Source organism: Glandiceps talaboti, chromosome 1 (assembly GCF_964340395.1).
Source record: "Glandiceps talaboti chromosome 1, keGlaTala1.1, whole genome shotgun sequence".
Classification (NCBI taxonomy): domain Eukaryota; kingdom Metazoa; phylum Hemichordata; class Enteropneusta; family Spengelidae; genus Glandiceps; species Glandiceps talaboti.
The window spans coordinates 18,208,391-18,223,101 of record NC_135549.1 but is presented as its reverse complement, the minus strand read 5'-3'; the positions used below and the strand labels follow the sequence as shown (position 1 = coordinate 18,223,101).

At 35.3% G+C, this 14,711-nt stretch overlaps 1 protein-coding gene across 2 annotated transcripts in view; it reads left to right on the top strand.

Annotated features, from left to right (window-relative positions):
* The window catches only part of LOC144434016 (sodium- and chloride-dependent GABA transporter 2-like), a 47,802-nt gene extending 35,874 nt beyond the window's left edge, over positions 1-11,928 (top strand). For both annotated transcript variants that reach the window (XM_078122498.1, XM_078122568.1), the window contains exons 9-14: positions 1,281-1,418; positions 2,134-2,236; positions 3,636-3,781; positions 4,497-4,667; positions 5,297-5,445; positions 11,741-11,928. In XM_078122498.1, the coding sequence (XP_077978624.1) occupies positions 1,281-1,418; positions 2,134-2,236; positions 3,636-3,781; positions 4,497-4,667; positions 5,297-5,445; positions 11,741-11,816 (783 nt within the window). In that variant the 3' untranslated portion in view covers positions 11,817-11,928. The remainder of the gene's footprint in view (positions 1-1,280; positions 1,419-2,133; positions 2,237-3,635; positions 3,782-4,496; positions 4,668-5,296; positions 5,446-11,740) is intronic.
* The last annotated feature ends 2,783 nt before the right edge of the window (positions 11,929-14,711 follow it).

The window sequence follows — 14,711 nt, the reverse complement described above, 5'->3', positions numbered from 1 at the left end:
ACTGCAGTACAAATACCACTAGTATACCTGTAATCCCTGGTACTTAAAATACTTCTTACTTTAAAGTGACCATATATGGGCGAGAAAGGGATATTTAACTTGAATTTTTAATTGATACAAGAATAATTTTGAATATAAACAAAATACACCAATGTTGTATAGAAGATGAAAAGTTGATGATAGTAATTTACTGCTGAAAATGCTGAAAAAAACATCAAGGATACACTTCTCAAAAACCTCTAAAACTGATGTCCAGCAACAAAGGAATTGAAAGATTATGCTGTTCGTAAAGTGACACAAGCTGAGTTTGTGTGTAATTTTTGCTGTAGACTGAAACATTGTACTCCACTTAATACCCATAACCAGCACTATCTATTGGCAGAACACAAATCTGGTATTTAATGAACAATTCAATGACGTACGTCATTTATTTTGTATGTTCTCAAATGTTGAGGACTCACTATGCTATCATGTTGAGGACTCATTATGCTATCATGTTGAGGACTCAGACACTATGCTATCATGTTGAGGACTCACTTTACTGTCAGGATGAGGACTCAGACACTATGCTATCATGTTGAGGACTCTCTATGCTGTCAAGTTGAGGACTCATTATGCTATCATGTTGAGGACTCAGACACTATGCTATCATGTTGAGAACTCGCTATGCTATCATGTTGAGGACTCGCTATGCTATCAGGATGAGGACTCATTATGCTATCATGTTGAGGACTCATTATGCTATCATGTTGAGGACTCAGACACTATGCTATCATGTTGAGGACTCACTATGCTAACGTGTTGAGGACTCACTATGCTATCAGGTTGAGGACTCACTATGCTATCAGGTTGAGGACTCGTACATTATGCGTTCATGTTGAGGACTCAGACACTATGCTATCATGTTGAGGACTCGCTATGCCATCACGTTGAGGACTCACTATGCTATCATGTTCTAACAACACCAGAATACGATTTCAGTGCCATCAAAAACAATTATAAGCATTGGTATTAACTTTATACTAGTATATATTTATGGTTTTCTGTTAGTGATTTCACTGATTAATAACTTATAAGTTCACCTTGTGCTCATTTAATTGTTGTTATAATACTGTAGTGAACCGTGTTATCGCCCTCACTTGAGTAAGGGCTCAGTGGTTTGGGGGGTTTTTTTGGAAAAGATTTTCTTTAAAGCCCAGCCTTATCCTCTCCCCATTATGTATATACCAAGGAAGTGTGACATTGTTACAATCATGTTTTTTGTTTGTTTATTTCCTTAGTTTGTTGGTGTAGAAGGCGTGGTGACAGCACTGGGAGACTTGATGCCTCGTAAAATCTACAAAGGCTACAACAGAGAGATCTTTATAGCCATTATATGTTTCCTAAGTTTCCTTGTTGGACTTGCAATGGTCACTGAGGTAAAATTTCTACTACATTTTTTATACTTTTTTTCCTGAAGATTTATAGGCAAGATTATTAAAACATCATTTTCATATGGCCTTCAATGATTATCTTAGTTGTATTATATGGTATGGACTTTTGACCCATAGTGACCTCAATTTGCATATAAGGACACTAGTCGCATTCTATTTTCCCTAGGGTAATATTCATGTAGCACGGAAGTCTATTAGGGATGTGCTTTGACTATAGATTCTGAAACAATATTTGCCTGACAATGTGATTGTGTGATAAACATGTATTGCCTGGCCTTATTCGGGCACTAGTAGACATATTATATTACGTCTTGTGCTGTCATGTAGCAACTACTTCCTGAGGCCGAAAACTGAAAGAAGTTAGTTGCTACAAAACAGCCCTTGGGGTAACAGACATCTACTAGTGCCCTCATAACCAGGCAAAGGCAGTAAGTGTATAATAATCAAATTAATTGACTGATAGAAACAAGGCTTCGATCTGTACAATTTTTTATTTCATTGATAACCCTCTGCATGCATGCTTCATTTTAGTACTTGACACATTTAATCGAGGTGACACCAGGTGACTTACAAATATTAACACATATTTTTTTTTTAGCTGTTACTGTTTTGAATAATGATCATACAGTTTTAGCTGTAAATTAAAGTGTCACATGTTGAATGATATTGTGTGTGTGTTTTTTTTTGTCTGTTTTCTTAGGGAGGAATGTATGTATTCCAGATCTTTGATTTCTATTCTGCTAGTGGTCTAGTCCTGCTTGTTATGTCGTTCTTTGAAACTATTGTCATTGCGTATGTTTACGGTAAGTCTAATTTTCATTTATAGGGTGCCAAGTCCGTATTTTAATGCTATGTTTCTCATGACTTAACCAAACCTATATTTGTTCAATCTAGAGAAATAATGATAATAATGATAATAATGATAATAAAATAAATTTGAAGCCTTCAATGGCAAGATTACAAAAAAATGACAACATCACTGATTGTAAGATGGTGACATACCCCACGAGTGCATAGCTGAGTCATTTTTCAAGTCATCCAGAATGTTGAAGTATGTATATGAAAGGAAAGTATAACCAACACATTCACTAACTTCCTTAGTTTATTTACTACTTTTTAACCAACCTACCCATCATATTTAAGGTTGTACGATGAAAAACATGGAATTAGTATGGTGCCCTTAGGGACATGCTCTTAATTTGGTCAGCACACATCGGAAGTACATCTAAGTTTTCCAAATAATAATAATAATAATAATAATAATAATAATAATGATAAATTATGAAATAAAATACTTGCTCCTTTTCATCTCCACCCCATACCAATGAACCTCATGACATATACTAGTAATATAATTTTTACTGGGCAGAGGATAATTTTTGTGCAATCATATAATATTCTAGATCTATAGACACATACTTAAAGAGAACACCACCCCTGGAAATAGCAACATTTTCATAAACTATGGTTTCTGGCGAGTCATTTCATGATTTTACATTACTTCTAAAGGCTTTCAGAGAAACATCAAATTGATCTTGCATCTTTATTGTGTATCTTTGCTGTCGGCCAATTGCACCATGGGAGTTAGCGGAAATAATTATTCATGATTGCACACTGAATATTCATGACTCCTCAGTGCTTATTCCCTTCAGTGTAAAACATCTCATGAATATTCATTGTTCAACCATGAATAAATATTTCTGCTGACTCCCATGATGCAATAGCCCAGAGCAAAGATACCAGGTAACGGCACAAGATCAACTTGATGTTTCTCTGAAATTGCAAGTATATTAATATGTAGGTGATGTGAAATCATGAAATGACTCTACAGAACCTATAGTTTATGAAAATGTCTCTATTTTGTGGAGTGGTGTTCCCCTTTAACCATTAGTCACCATTGGCATAACTCAACCCAGCTGGTGTACAGGCATAATGCATAATCAAAAACAACTCTATGGTATAATTTATAACATGTAATATACCAAATAAAAGGGTAAACAGACAGTCACATGTACACTGCAAGGTCTTGGTTTCTGTTTAATTACACCCAAAAAGTATGGCCAGCCTTTTGTTAAAAAAAAGTGATATATTCAAACATTTTCATCAAATGACTAAAAAATATCTCATGAATGCAAGCCAATTTGTTTCTTGTATATTTTGACTTGAATTTTAACAAAAGTTTGTAAATGTCGTAATTTCCAGGAGGAAAACGTTTCATTGGGGATATCTTGTTCATGATCTCAACCACTCCTGAAGAAACATGGCACCCTATTTCCAGAATGCTCTGGCTGATTGGTAAATGGTGGATGTACATTTGTTGGTACTGCCTTACTCCACTGATCTCAGTTGTAAGTATAGAATGTAATTATTAGATGAAGACCACAATTGATTTGTGGCTGATGATTTATGCATGTTTCTGTTAAAAACAAAAGATTATGTAGTTTGGCCACTATGAGTGCTGTTCAGAAGCAACGAGTGGATCAGACAGAAGGTTAGGGTCATGATAGCATATATCATAGCTTCATTTGAAAAAAAAGAATAACACATGAAAAGTTGGTTGTATTCTCAACTTGTCGTAACATTCCAGTGACATTTTTCCTGATGACATAATTTTTAGGAATTCACAGAGTTGTTAGTTCACAGGTCGCAGGTTCGAGCCCTGTTGCTGCTTGCTGTTTGTTTCTAAGTGGCTAAAGTCCTTGGGAAAGATTTGAACCACGACTGTGCCTCAGTCAACCCAGCTGTATAATTGGGGGACCTGGTAGGATGTAGGTTGCAATGTGAAGGCTTTAATCCTATGCACTTAAATGGCTGCAAGTTGAGGAAGACTGAAGGGCCGTTGTGCCATTCTGGTCCGAGCCAGGGGTAATAATTGTCAAGTGCTTTGAGCACGGTGTGGGAAAGCATTATATAAGAACCCAACATTATTATAATTATTATTATTATTATTATTATTAGCCCTTGAATGGACAGAATATAATCTGACACCAGCACTGTATTAATTTCAACCTCATCTCAATCCTTCTAATTCTATGATATCATTATTGTTATTATTTCTATTAGGGAATCTGGTTGTTTTTCTGTGCCACATGGACACCAATGACATACGGTGCTGACTACAACTTTCCATTATGGGCTGAAGGAATTGGATGGTGTTTTCTCATAGTATCAGCCAGCATGATACCCCTTGTCTTCATCATCAAACTGATATTGACTGAAGGAAGCATACTTGAGGTGAGCCAATTCCGATCGACACTTTCCATTTTACAGTGGCAAAGTTCATAATGAGACCCAATTTTTTTTGTACTGGGGATGTCACTGTTTTAAATGTAAAACATACAGTGAATATATCTATGACATATATGGTGTGATAATGTTGTTGTTGTGTATTTTATTTACTAACGTGACTTATGTTGACTTAAAAGTATACATTTGTTTATATGATCTGGTACAATTGTTATTAAAACTTGCCACATCCAGCCCCTTGGGCTTATAAGACACAAATCCCACTTGTTGCAAAATAAATAAATAAATACATAAAGATAATAGTTAAATAATTATACACTTGAGAATTTTGGACTTGGCTTTTGAATTTATCGGTACCCAAAAAATTATGTCATGATTTTATACCCTGAATGAATTTCTGATGAATGTCAGTATTAAAGTATGTGTTGACTACTAGTTGCTATCGTTCAACATGTTTTAATTGCTAGAATATCATATTATATTTCTGTACGAAAATATGGTAAACACAAAAGATCAAAACAAGTTATAGACTGATGCGCCCCTTTAAAAGTTCAGCGTTTGCCCAAACTTAGACTACTTCAACTGACTATGTGTTATTTTGTATGTTTTTCATACAGAGACTGAGAATATTGACCACACCAAAGCTGAAACCCCATCAGATACATAGACACGCTGAACCCAGCGTTGTCATGGCAGCATTTCAAACCAATACCGCTACCACTCAGACACCACCTGAAATGGACGACAGCCCACCACCTTACCCAGGGTCAGTCTAAATCACTAGTTCACAGTCCCTGTAGTACGTAAACTGTGGTTTAGTCATATATAGTTCTCAGTGGATGAGGCTGATCCATTCATGGAAAATAGGGGTGTTAATTTCTGATGGTATGGGTGAGGATTAAAATAAAGGGTAAAGAGAATTGGGATTGGCGTCAGGGTATAAAAAGATGTAGAAAATCAGTTTGTTATCCTTTTCTGACCAAAGAAAACTGAAACACTGTTTTCATTAACATGAAAAACAACTGAGTGAAATTTTCCTCATGATTCACATGTCAAATATGAAGAGTATCGTTTGAATGAGTCCAATCAATGAAATAGGACAGGTAGAATATGCCTACTAAGTTTATCTCAGTCTCTCTGTTGATTCCAGTTAATCCTGTATGTCCCTTTTTTGTATAACTTTTCGTGTAAATCGTGTAACATTGAAAATATTTGTGTTTGAAATTAACAACTGATAATACCGGTAATGTGAATTAATCATAACTTAAGCGAATTTTTCAAAAATGAATTTTTTACTTAACTTCTGGTACATATTTGTATAATTATCATGTACTTATTTTTTTTTCATATATTTTATATTTTACATTTTGATGTTTTTGTTGTTTTTTCTATTTTTGTGGTTACATACTGAGTATGGTTTGCCTCAAGTAAAACTATTATTGTCTAGTTTTGTTAATGTTCTTAACCAGGGTACATTGGTTCTGAAGCCTGATGCCGTGATGTGTTATTTAGTCTCATTGTTTTCAGCAACCTGGATAAAGAAAACACAACACAACAGCTATGATCCCTATGTTCATTCTAAAGAAATGTTGTTAGGTTGTCATATGACAAATACAAACAAAGTCTTTGTATGAAATACAAGATAATGCAAAATTAATCTTAGTTACACTTTTTAGGACAAGTAACAATGCAAACAATGTTTCTGAAGTGGTTCTCATACTCATGAATTCTCTACATTTCCAAGAAAAAATATAAAAATATTCTGACTTCAAAATGAAATTCCCAACAGAAATGTTTCAGAAAAGTTTGTTATAAAACTTCTTACGTGTATCATCCAGAATCAAAGAATCATTATTATTTGATATTTAATTATTTGGGAACAGTACCAGGCACTACAATGCAAAAAATGGATGTTACTACAACACTCACTCACACTTTTCTGTTAGTCTGCAATCCAGGACACTATGAAAATCATAAAGGTGGCCTGGAGTGGTTTCATGAAAGCAGGAATTGTCTCTCCAAGTCTTGAAGTTAAACTGCAGTAAACTTGTTTGACCATCCTGTCAACAAATGATCTGAATAGCCCCCAGTACAACCACGACTAAAACGGTACCGTTCTTAACAAGCAGGTCTCTACTTATTTCCAAGAAATGATAGCTCTGGTTTGCGAGAATGCCAGTACAGAGTTAGGAATTTATAGGTAAAATACTGATTTCCATATGTTGTATCTTAATTTTGATGGGGAACCCCTGTCAACTATCCTGGAAACTCAGGTAGCTTTAACCATTTGTTTGTCATACTAGGAATATAATACTAGAGTATATGTTTTTTTTTGGTTTTTTGCCCTCAAGAGGAAAAAAAAATCTGACGTATACTTTGGACTTTAATTGCATAAGATGGCATATTTATCTCCTGTACGATAAAATGTCCAGAAGTACAAAATTATACACAACTCCAATTTTATAAGATCAATATTTTCAAATATGATATGATATGTTTTCATTTCAACAACTCTACGTTCAATATTATAGCATTTTTATTTGAAAATTACATTTCTGTGGGGAATGTTTTTGGTAAACTTTTGGTTGTTGAAGGACAAAGATTTTGTATACAATGTTATGTAGCAGGAATGTAAGCTTTAGGCCCCCCCCCCAAAAAAAAATTGTTTCTGGTCAGCGCGCGCATCACTTAAATACCCTCATGTTGGTCTTTTTTTGTGTGTTTGTCCAGCCCATGCAGTCTGCAGATCCATGGGGAAACACAAAAATAACCCTCCCTGCAGAGCCAATCATGAACAAGCAAATGACATCTGGCCCACTTACACACTTGCTCTGAAGTACTAAATCTAAAGAACAGTAACTGTTATAAATAGTAGACTGAGTGACAAGTTTGTTGAGAATTACAACAACAAAAAATTGCATCATCACACCATTTAGACAAACTGTCCTGACCAGAAACAATTCTTTTGGGTTTTTTTTTGGCCTTATACTAAATTGTCTACTGAGCAATAACGCCATATCCAGACTCTGTCACATTATTCAGTAAAACCCTGTAGATCATCCAAGTCATCATGTATATAGTAATATAATAATGTGGTACTTTTTTGTTCAAAATTGATGCACGCTTTGAAAATGTGTGACAACACATCGCTAGCAACTTTGATGTTCTCATGCTTATTCCCAGCATACCCAGTATAACATTATTTCTGTCAGTGCTAAAAATAAGTGATTAGAAAAGTATCATTTGAAGTTCAACAGGGTACAACTCTTATACTTTGCAACCATGTCATTATCAAGATAACAAAGTTCACAGATGAACTGTGTACAAAAACAAAAGAAATTACAATAATGGCGTGTGAGGGCATTATACCGACTGACATTGTTTTCCCCAGTGTGTCATTCCCAAAATAAAACATGAAAAGACTTATTGCATAACTGGATAAATGATGTAACATTGTGAATCTCATCCATGTAGACATTTTTTTTAGTGTGGTAATATTGGTATGTCTGTAAAACACACTTCTCTTTCCTAAAAGTTTGATATCAAACTTGGGTACCATGTACCTCATTTTCAAAATAATCCTTTCTTATAAGAAGAATCAAGTTTTGACAATTGTCTCTATTTTGGTGTAACTATCGTGTATTGAAGTGTTTTTATACAGTCTTAGAGATTTGTGTGTGCAAAGCAGTAGATAGTTTGAAATAATCTTAATACCATTGCTTTTGTGCTGCAGTTATGATCATTGCTTGTTAGATCAAAAATGACAGAAAATAACAATTTCTCATCAACGATTTTCAGTAAAAAGCATGCCTATCATAGATGTGTGTTTTAGTCAACCCATTTTGGTCACGGTTCTTCATTGACTGTTATTAGTAACAATTAATTAATTTGACGTTGAGATTTCACTTTATACTTTAATAGCGAAAATACAATGTCTGCAAAGAAATTATTTTAATTCTATCTGAAACATTTTTAATTCTATCGGAAACCTGTGTTGCACCAAGAAAGTAATCAAAAAAAATTAGCACCTGCTATGATGAGAAAAGAAACTGTACTTTTTGACATAATTCTTGCACTCCAAATGAATATCAAAGTTTTTAGAATGATGAAATTATTACATCGTAAATGATGTGCACTGAGTCAAATTAGTCCTAGGCGTGGACTTGATGTAACTGATCTATAACAAGATTTGAACCAGAAATAGTGACACACAGGCATTGTATCTCCATGGATACAAAAACAACATTGTTGGCAGAATCACAGCTTAGAATCCAGACATGCTGGGAGTTTGGGGCTCTCACTTTTCCTCTACCACGCCTGGTATTTTGCTAAAAGAGCTACTGCTTTAATGAAACTACAGTCAGAAACGTGTGAATTTTATTGGGTTTTTAATTCTTCCCACTGTGAGAAGACGTCAATAGCATCACCAACTCGGGCGGGGTTGGGGGGTCGGGGGTGGGGGGGGTGGGGGGTTGAGGTATACAATGTAAACATGATTACCATACTCAGCGTTGCAGCGGGAATTCTCAGATTCTAATTCTAGATTTTAATATACGACCAATGCCAGACATGGTAGGGGAAAAGCCAGAGCAAATTGCTGTATTCTAGAAGCCCTACTTCAAGACTGCAGAACTGAGTCTATAAAATGTAATCGCTTCCAGTTGTACTATTATAGGTACATCATTATGGTAAAACCAAATGTTGTCTTGTGAAAATATTGACCATGTTTACATAGACTATTTCTGAAGACTGATCTTGCTTCTTCTAGAGACACAGAAAGTACATCTCACCACCCTCTTTGTGTACATACAGCAGTTGCTATAGCAACAGTCAAATGGTATACATGTACTTACATGGTGGAAGTTTACAAATCATGCATCCATCACTATAGCAACATTCATTTTACTTATACGGTGGAAGTTTTAGTCACATGTATATTTCTGTACTGGTATTTTGGGATTCTCCCCTTGTGTGGTATCATGCATTTTGTCTTTCCTCCATGGCTGATATTTTTCATTCTTTTGATAATAAAATATAACACTGTTAAACTCACCAAGCTTTAGTCCATAGCATTCATTTTGGGTTTGGTTTGTCATAATTATGCATGGTCTCTGTGTTGTGCCTGTTGCTATGTCATGCATCTTTGTGTGGCGTCTGTTGCTATGTTGTCATTTCTCTGTGTTCTTCTATATGTCATCTATGTTGTCCATTGCCATGTTATCATCTCTTCATGTTGTATGTTGCTATGTTGTTCTCTCTCTGTTGTCTGTTGCTATGTTGTTATCTTTTTGTGTTGTATGTTGCCATGTAATCATCTCTCTGTTGTCTGTTGCTCTGTTGTCATCTCTCTGTTGTCTGTTGGAATGTTACATCGCTGTGTTGTCTGTTGCTATGTTGTTATCTCTCTGTGTTGTCTGTTGCTATGTTGTCATCTTTGTGTGTTGTCCGTTGCTATGTTATCCCTCTGTGTTGTCTGTTGCAATGTTATCATCTTTCTCTGTTTTCTGTTGCTATGTTAATCACCTTTCTGTGTTGTCTGTTATGTTGTCAACTTTTGTTGTTGTCTGTTGCTATAGTTAGCATCTCTCTGTGTTGCCTGTTGCTATGTTATCTCTCTGTGTTGTCTGTTGCTATGTTGTCATATATCTGTGTTGTCTGTTGCTATGTTGTCATATATCTGTGTTGTCTGTTGCTATGTTGTCATCTCTGTGTATTTATGAATACTTTCAACCTGAATGTTCAACATCTCTATATATAATGATCTGTTAACATGGACACATGTTATGTTACCTGGAAATAACAAACAATGGAAAACATACACATCATTTGACAATTTCTGGAAACAATAAAAGTTGAATGAAATATCCCTTAATATCTGTTTATACCTTTGGTTTGCAATATGAATTGTACTATGATAACCAGTAATTTGGTGTATGTTAATTTTGTACAATAGCTGTGAAGGGTGGGAATGCTCCAGACGGTATACATTTTGTATGTTTTCAATGGTCTAAGTATCTGGTACTGTAATATGTTGATGTGACTTTCACAAATAAACTGACTTTTAAAATCAAGCCATGGACACTATCCAAAGCTGACTATTCCATGGCAACCACCTTCCATGCAATTGCCCCCCCCCCCCCCCGCCCCCCCTCTGAAAAACAAAAAGTTCACAAAAACTCACACGTGTCAAAGTCAAAATCACACAAAATAAAAAGCAGCTATTGTCCCCCCCCCCCTCCCCCATAGAATTGCCCCCATATGACAACTGCTAACTGCCTCCTCCCTCTTTCCCGGACAACTGCCCCAAGATCAAGAGCTCAGGAAGTTAATTATTGATACATATTTAATATTTATTGTGATATTAATCAAAATTAAATTTGATGATCTCTCAATCTAAAAGCCATTTCAAATGTTATCTCTCTACCAGCACTTTTACTGAAATATACAGACACAGAGTATTGAATATTGAACCCCATTATTTTCACTGTATAGTGATAGACCTCACAAACAACATCACTATTATCACATAGGTCATCGGATACATAAAGCTGCCAATTCTATATAATCCATAATATTTTTTAAAATGTATATAATGGCCATATTGGATGACATTGAACACCGAGTTTGTCATTATCCATAGAGAGACTTAATTACAAACAGACAATTCTGAGATGAGCCTGTCCTATACAGGTGATATAATAATATCTGAATATCACCAACAATATTTCAAAGGTTTATCATGACATGGTACTTCATAGGAAATTTTACTTTGCACACAAATGAACGAAATACTCCTTTTATATAAATTTATACTGAACTAGGAACGACAAATACAAACTTGGTATCCTAAAATGTCCTTGGTCCAAAAAAGTTGGTAAACAGCTACCGTTTCCAGATTAACTTTTCACTCAAAACCCATGTCCATTAGCCATCATGCCCAATGTCCACTATGGAAGATTCCCCCCCCCCCCCCCCCCCCCCCCCCGCCATTGACCAACGTCCCCTGTCTTCTGTACCCTGTTAAATATCTAACTTTCATACAATATGTTTATTCCTTTCAGTAAAGTAAAATCTGGTAAAGCTAAAGGTTTCATACCGGAAGCTCAGCCGTTTATCGACCATCAATCATCGGTGTAGTCCAACTAGCTTGTTGCCAGGCAACTGCTCACTATACTGCCGACTATGATCCGTGTGCTGTCAATACCGCAAGCCTTCTATAGTATAGAACTTTGCATACTGCCTTTTTCTGTTGTGAATTAACTTTTGCTTTCTTTACAATAGTTATAAATAGTTTAATTTTATTTTAATAACAACAGCACAAAATAATGTATTTATTGTGCTTCTAAATCTTTCACTTTCTAGTTTTATAACATGTGACGTCGTCTCCTACAGAACTTTGCACACTCGTTCTTCTGTTGTAAACAACTTTTGCTGCCATTACAAAATTAAAGTAGTTTGATTTTATTTTAACAACAGCACAAGGTTATTTATTTGATACATCTTGCTACTTCTATTTATAGCCTTCTGGTTTTTATATATGCCATCTCTGAGAGACCTTTGCACACTGTCATTTTATGTAACATTCCGTGAATTGACTTTTACTTCCACTACAATATGAAGTAGTTTGATTTTATCTTAATAACAATGCAAATTAATTTATTTGTTATGCTACTAAATCTTGCTACTTCTAATTTTTATACACTTGGCCTGGTTAATGCAGAGTTGGGGAATAGAAAATGTACACACCAGAACAACACACAAATTTACCAGTTGATGCATAATATCTCAGCTGGCTAGAGTACTCTGAATAGAATACAAGGGACGCTGGTTCGACTTAATTTCCTATTGTGTGTGTGTGTGTGTGTGTGTGTGTGTGTGTGTGTGTGTGTGTGTGTACACGTGTGTGTGCACGTGTGTGTACATGTGTGAGTGTGTGTGTATGTGCACGTGCATGCGTGCGTGCATGTGTGTGTGTGTGAGTGTGTGTGTATGTGCACGTGCATGCGTGCGTGCATGTGTGTGTGTGTGTGTGTGTGTGTGCATGTGTGTGTGTGTGTGTGTGTGTGTGTGTAGTATAAATGTAGCAGGCCTTGTGTTTTGACAAGATTTCATTTTTCATAGAAAAAGTAAACTTAGTCTAATAATTTGTATGGTGTGACAATGATTACATATTTTATTCCACAGTAATTGTTTCTTCATTTAGCCAAGAGAAACATGTGACCCCCCAAAGGGACCTTATCACTGTATGGGTCGAAGCTGAGTGACAAAACCCCTTTTTTGTCATGAGTGTAACTGATATAATTATACCAGTGCAAATTGGCAAACAGCTGCACTCTGTGACACGTATTTCGAACATCACAGAATCAATGATGTAGACACACATTGTGGTGACTGACGTAGAATGACCATATAAATCCATACTTTCTGTTCAAACATGTGCATCTTGGCTTGCATATGGTATTGATGTCTTGATGTACTGGATTGTCGTGTTTTTACGATTTTATTTAAGAAATTATATTTGTCTATATGTAATTTGATCGTTATTGTAAAGTGGGTTAAACTTGAAGCTTGGTAAGTGATGTCGAATCTAATAAAAAGTGGAATAGTCGATAGTCTGATAGTCAAAGACTCTTCTCTTTTACAATGGACACTACAAAAACCAAAGACTGGTCATATATACAAATTTCAAATTGTTTTTCTATGGAAACGGAAACTGTTAACTCACAGAATTTCAGAGTCAAACATAGAGAGTTTTGATAAAACGACGATATTAAATATAATAATTGAATAAAAGTAAAGATCCCTTTTATCGATCGACATGGAGAGTGCCAACAACACAGATGGTGATATTTGGAGATGAACACACGAGTGTGGGTGAGGGGGGATTTTGGTAACTTGTGTAATCTTTTTGCTTTTTGTAAGCTGTAATACTTAAAAAATAATATCATATATCATAAAAACAATTCATTTTCTATGTAAACCGTAGAAAATTATAAATTGCCACGTTGGACACTTGAGGGCAGTATAAATGATAAATTTTTAGTAACCGATCGACTTTGTTTTTCACGTTACAGTTTTTGTCATTTTAATATTTCATATATTTCATTCTGTAGTCAATCTAATCCATCAGTTATCTTTACTACCAAACCAGAGTGACTACAGAGTTTCAATTAGGCAGCATGGTGGTTTTTTTTTACATCTCACGTTTCTTGTTAAAAATTACAAAAAACAACAAAAATAAAGGCACTGATAGCGTACACACACACAAAACGATATGCGGGTTTGTAATTGTACGAACATGAAGAACTGATTACATACATAAAGTACATAGATGCATACATACATACACACACACACACACAAACATCATATACACATCATACATACACACATACACACATACATACATTGTACATACATACACACATACATACATACATACATACATACACACACACACACATACACACATACATACATACACACACATACATACATACATACATGCACACATACATGCACACACATACATACATACATACATACATACACACATACATACTTACATACGTACATACATACATACATGCATACACACATACATACTACATACATACATACAAATACATACATACATATATACATACATACATACATACACACACACACATACATACATACACACACACACATACATACATCTACACACAGACAAGGAAGAAATGGGAAAGTGTACGTTGATGAGCTGTTTCTTCCTAATGCGCTCTACATAAACAACCATCCAAACTTGTACATTCATCCTCACACACCCATCAGTACATACACAGTTCTACATAAATATCCATCCATCATAAACACAGTATACATATACCCATAGGCACCCACCCGGTACCCACCCACACAGAGGCAGTAATATCAATGGGTGTACCTGTCAAATGGAATGTTATATCACATTTGTCACACTGCAAGCATGTATATGTATCCAATATAAACTATAAATACAATACACTAGGCAACATCGTTACAAGAACA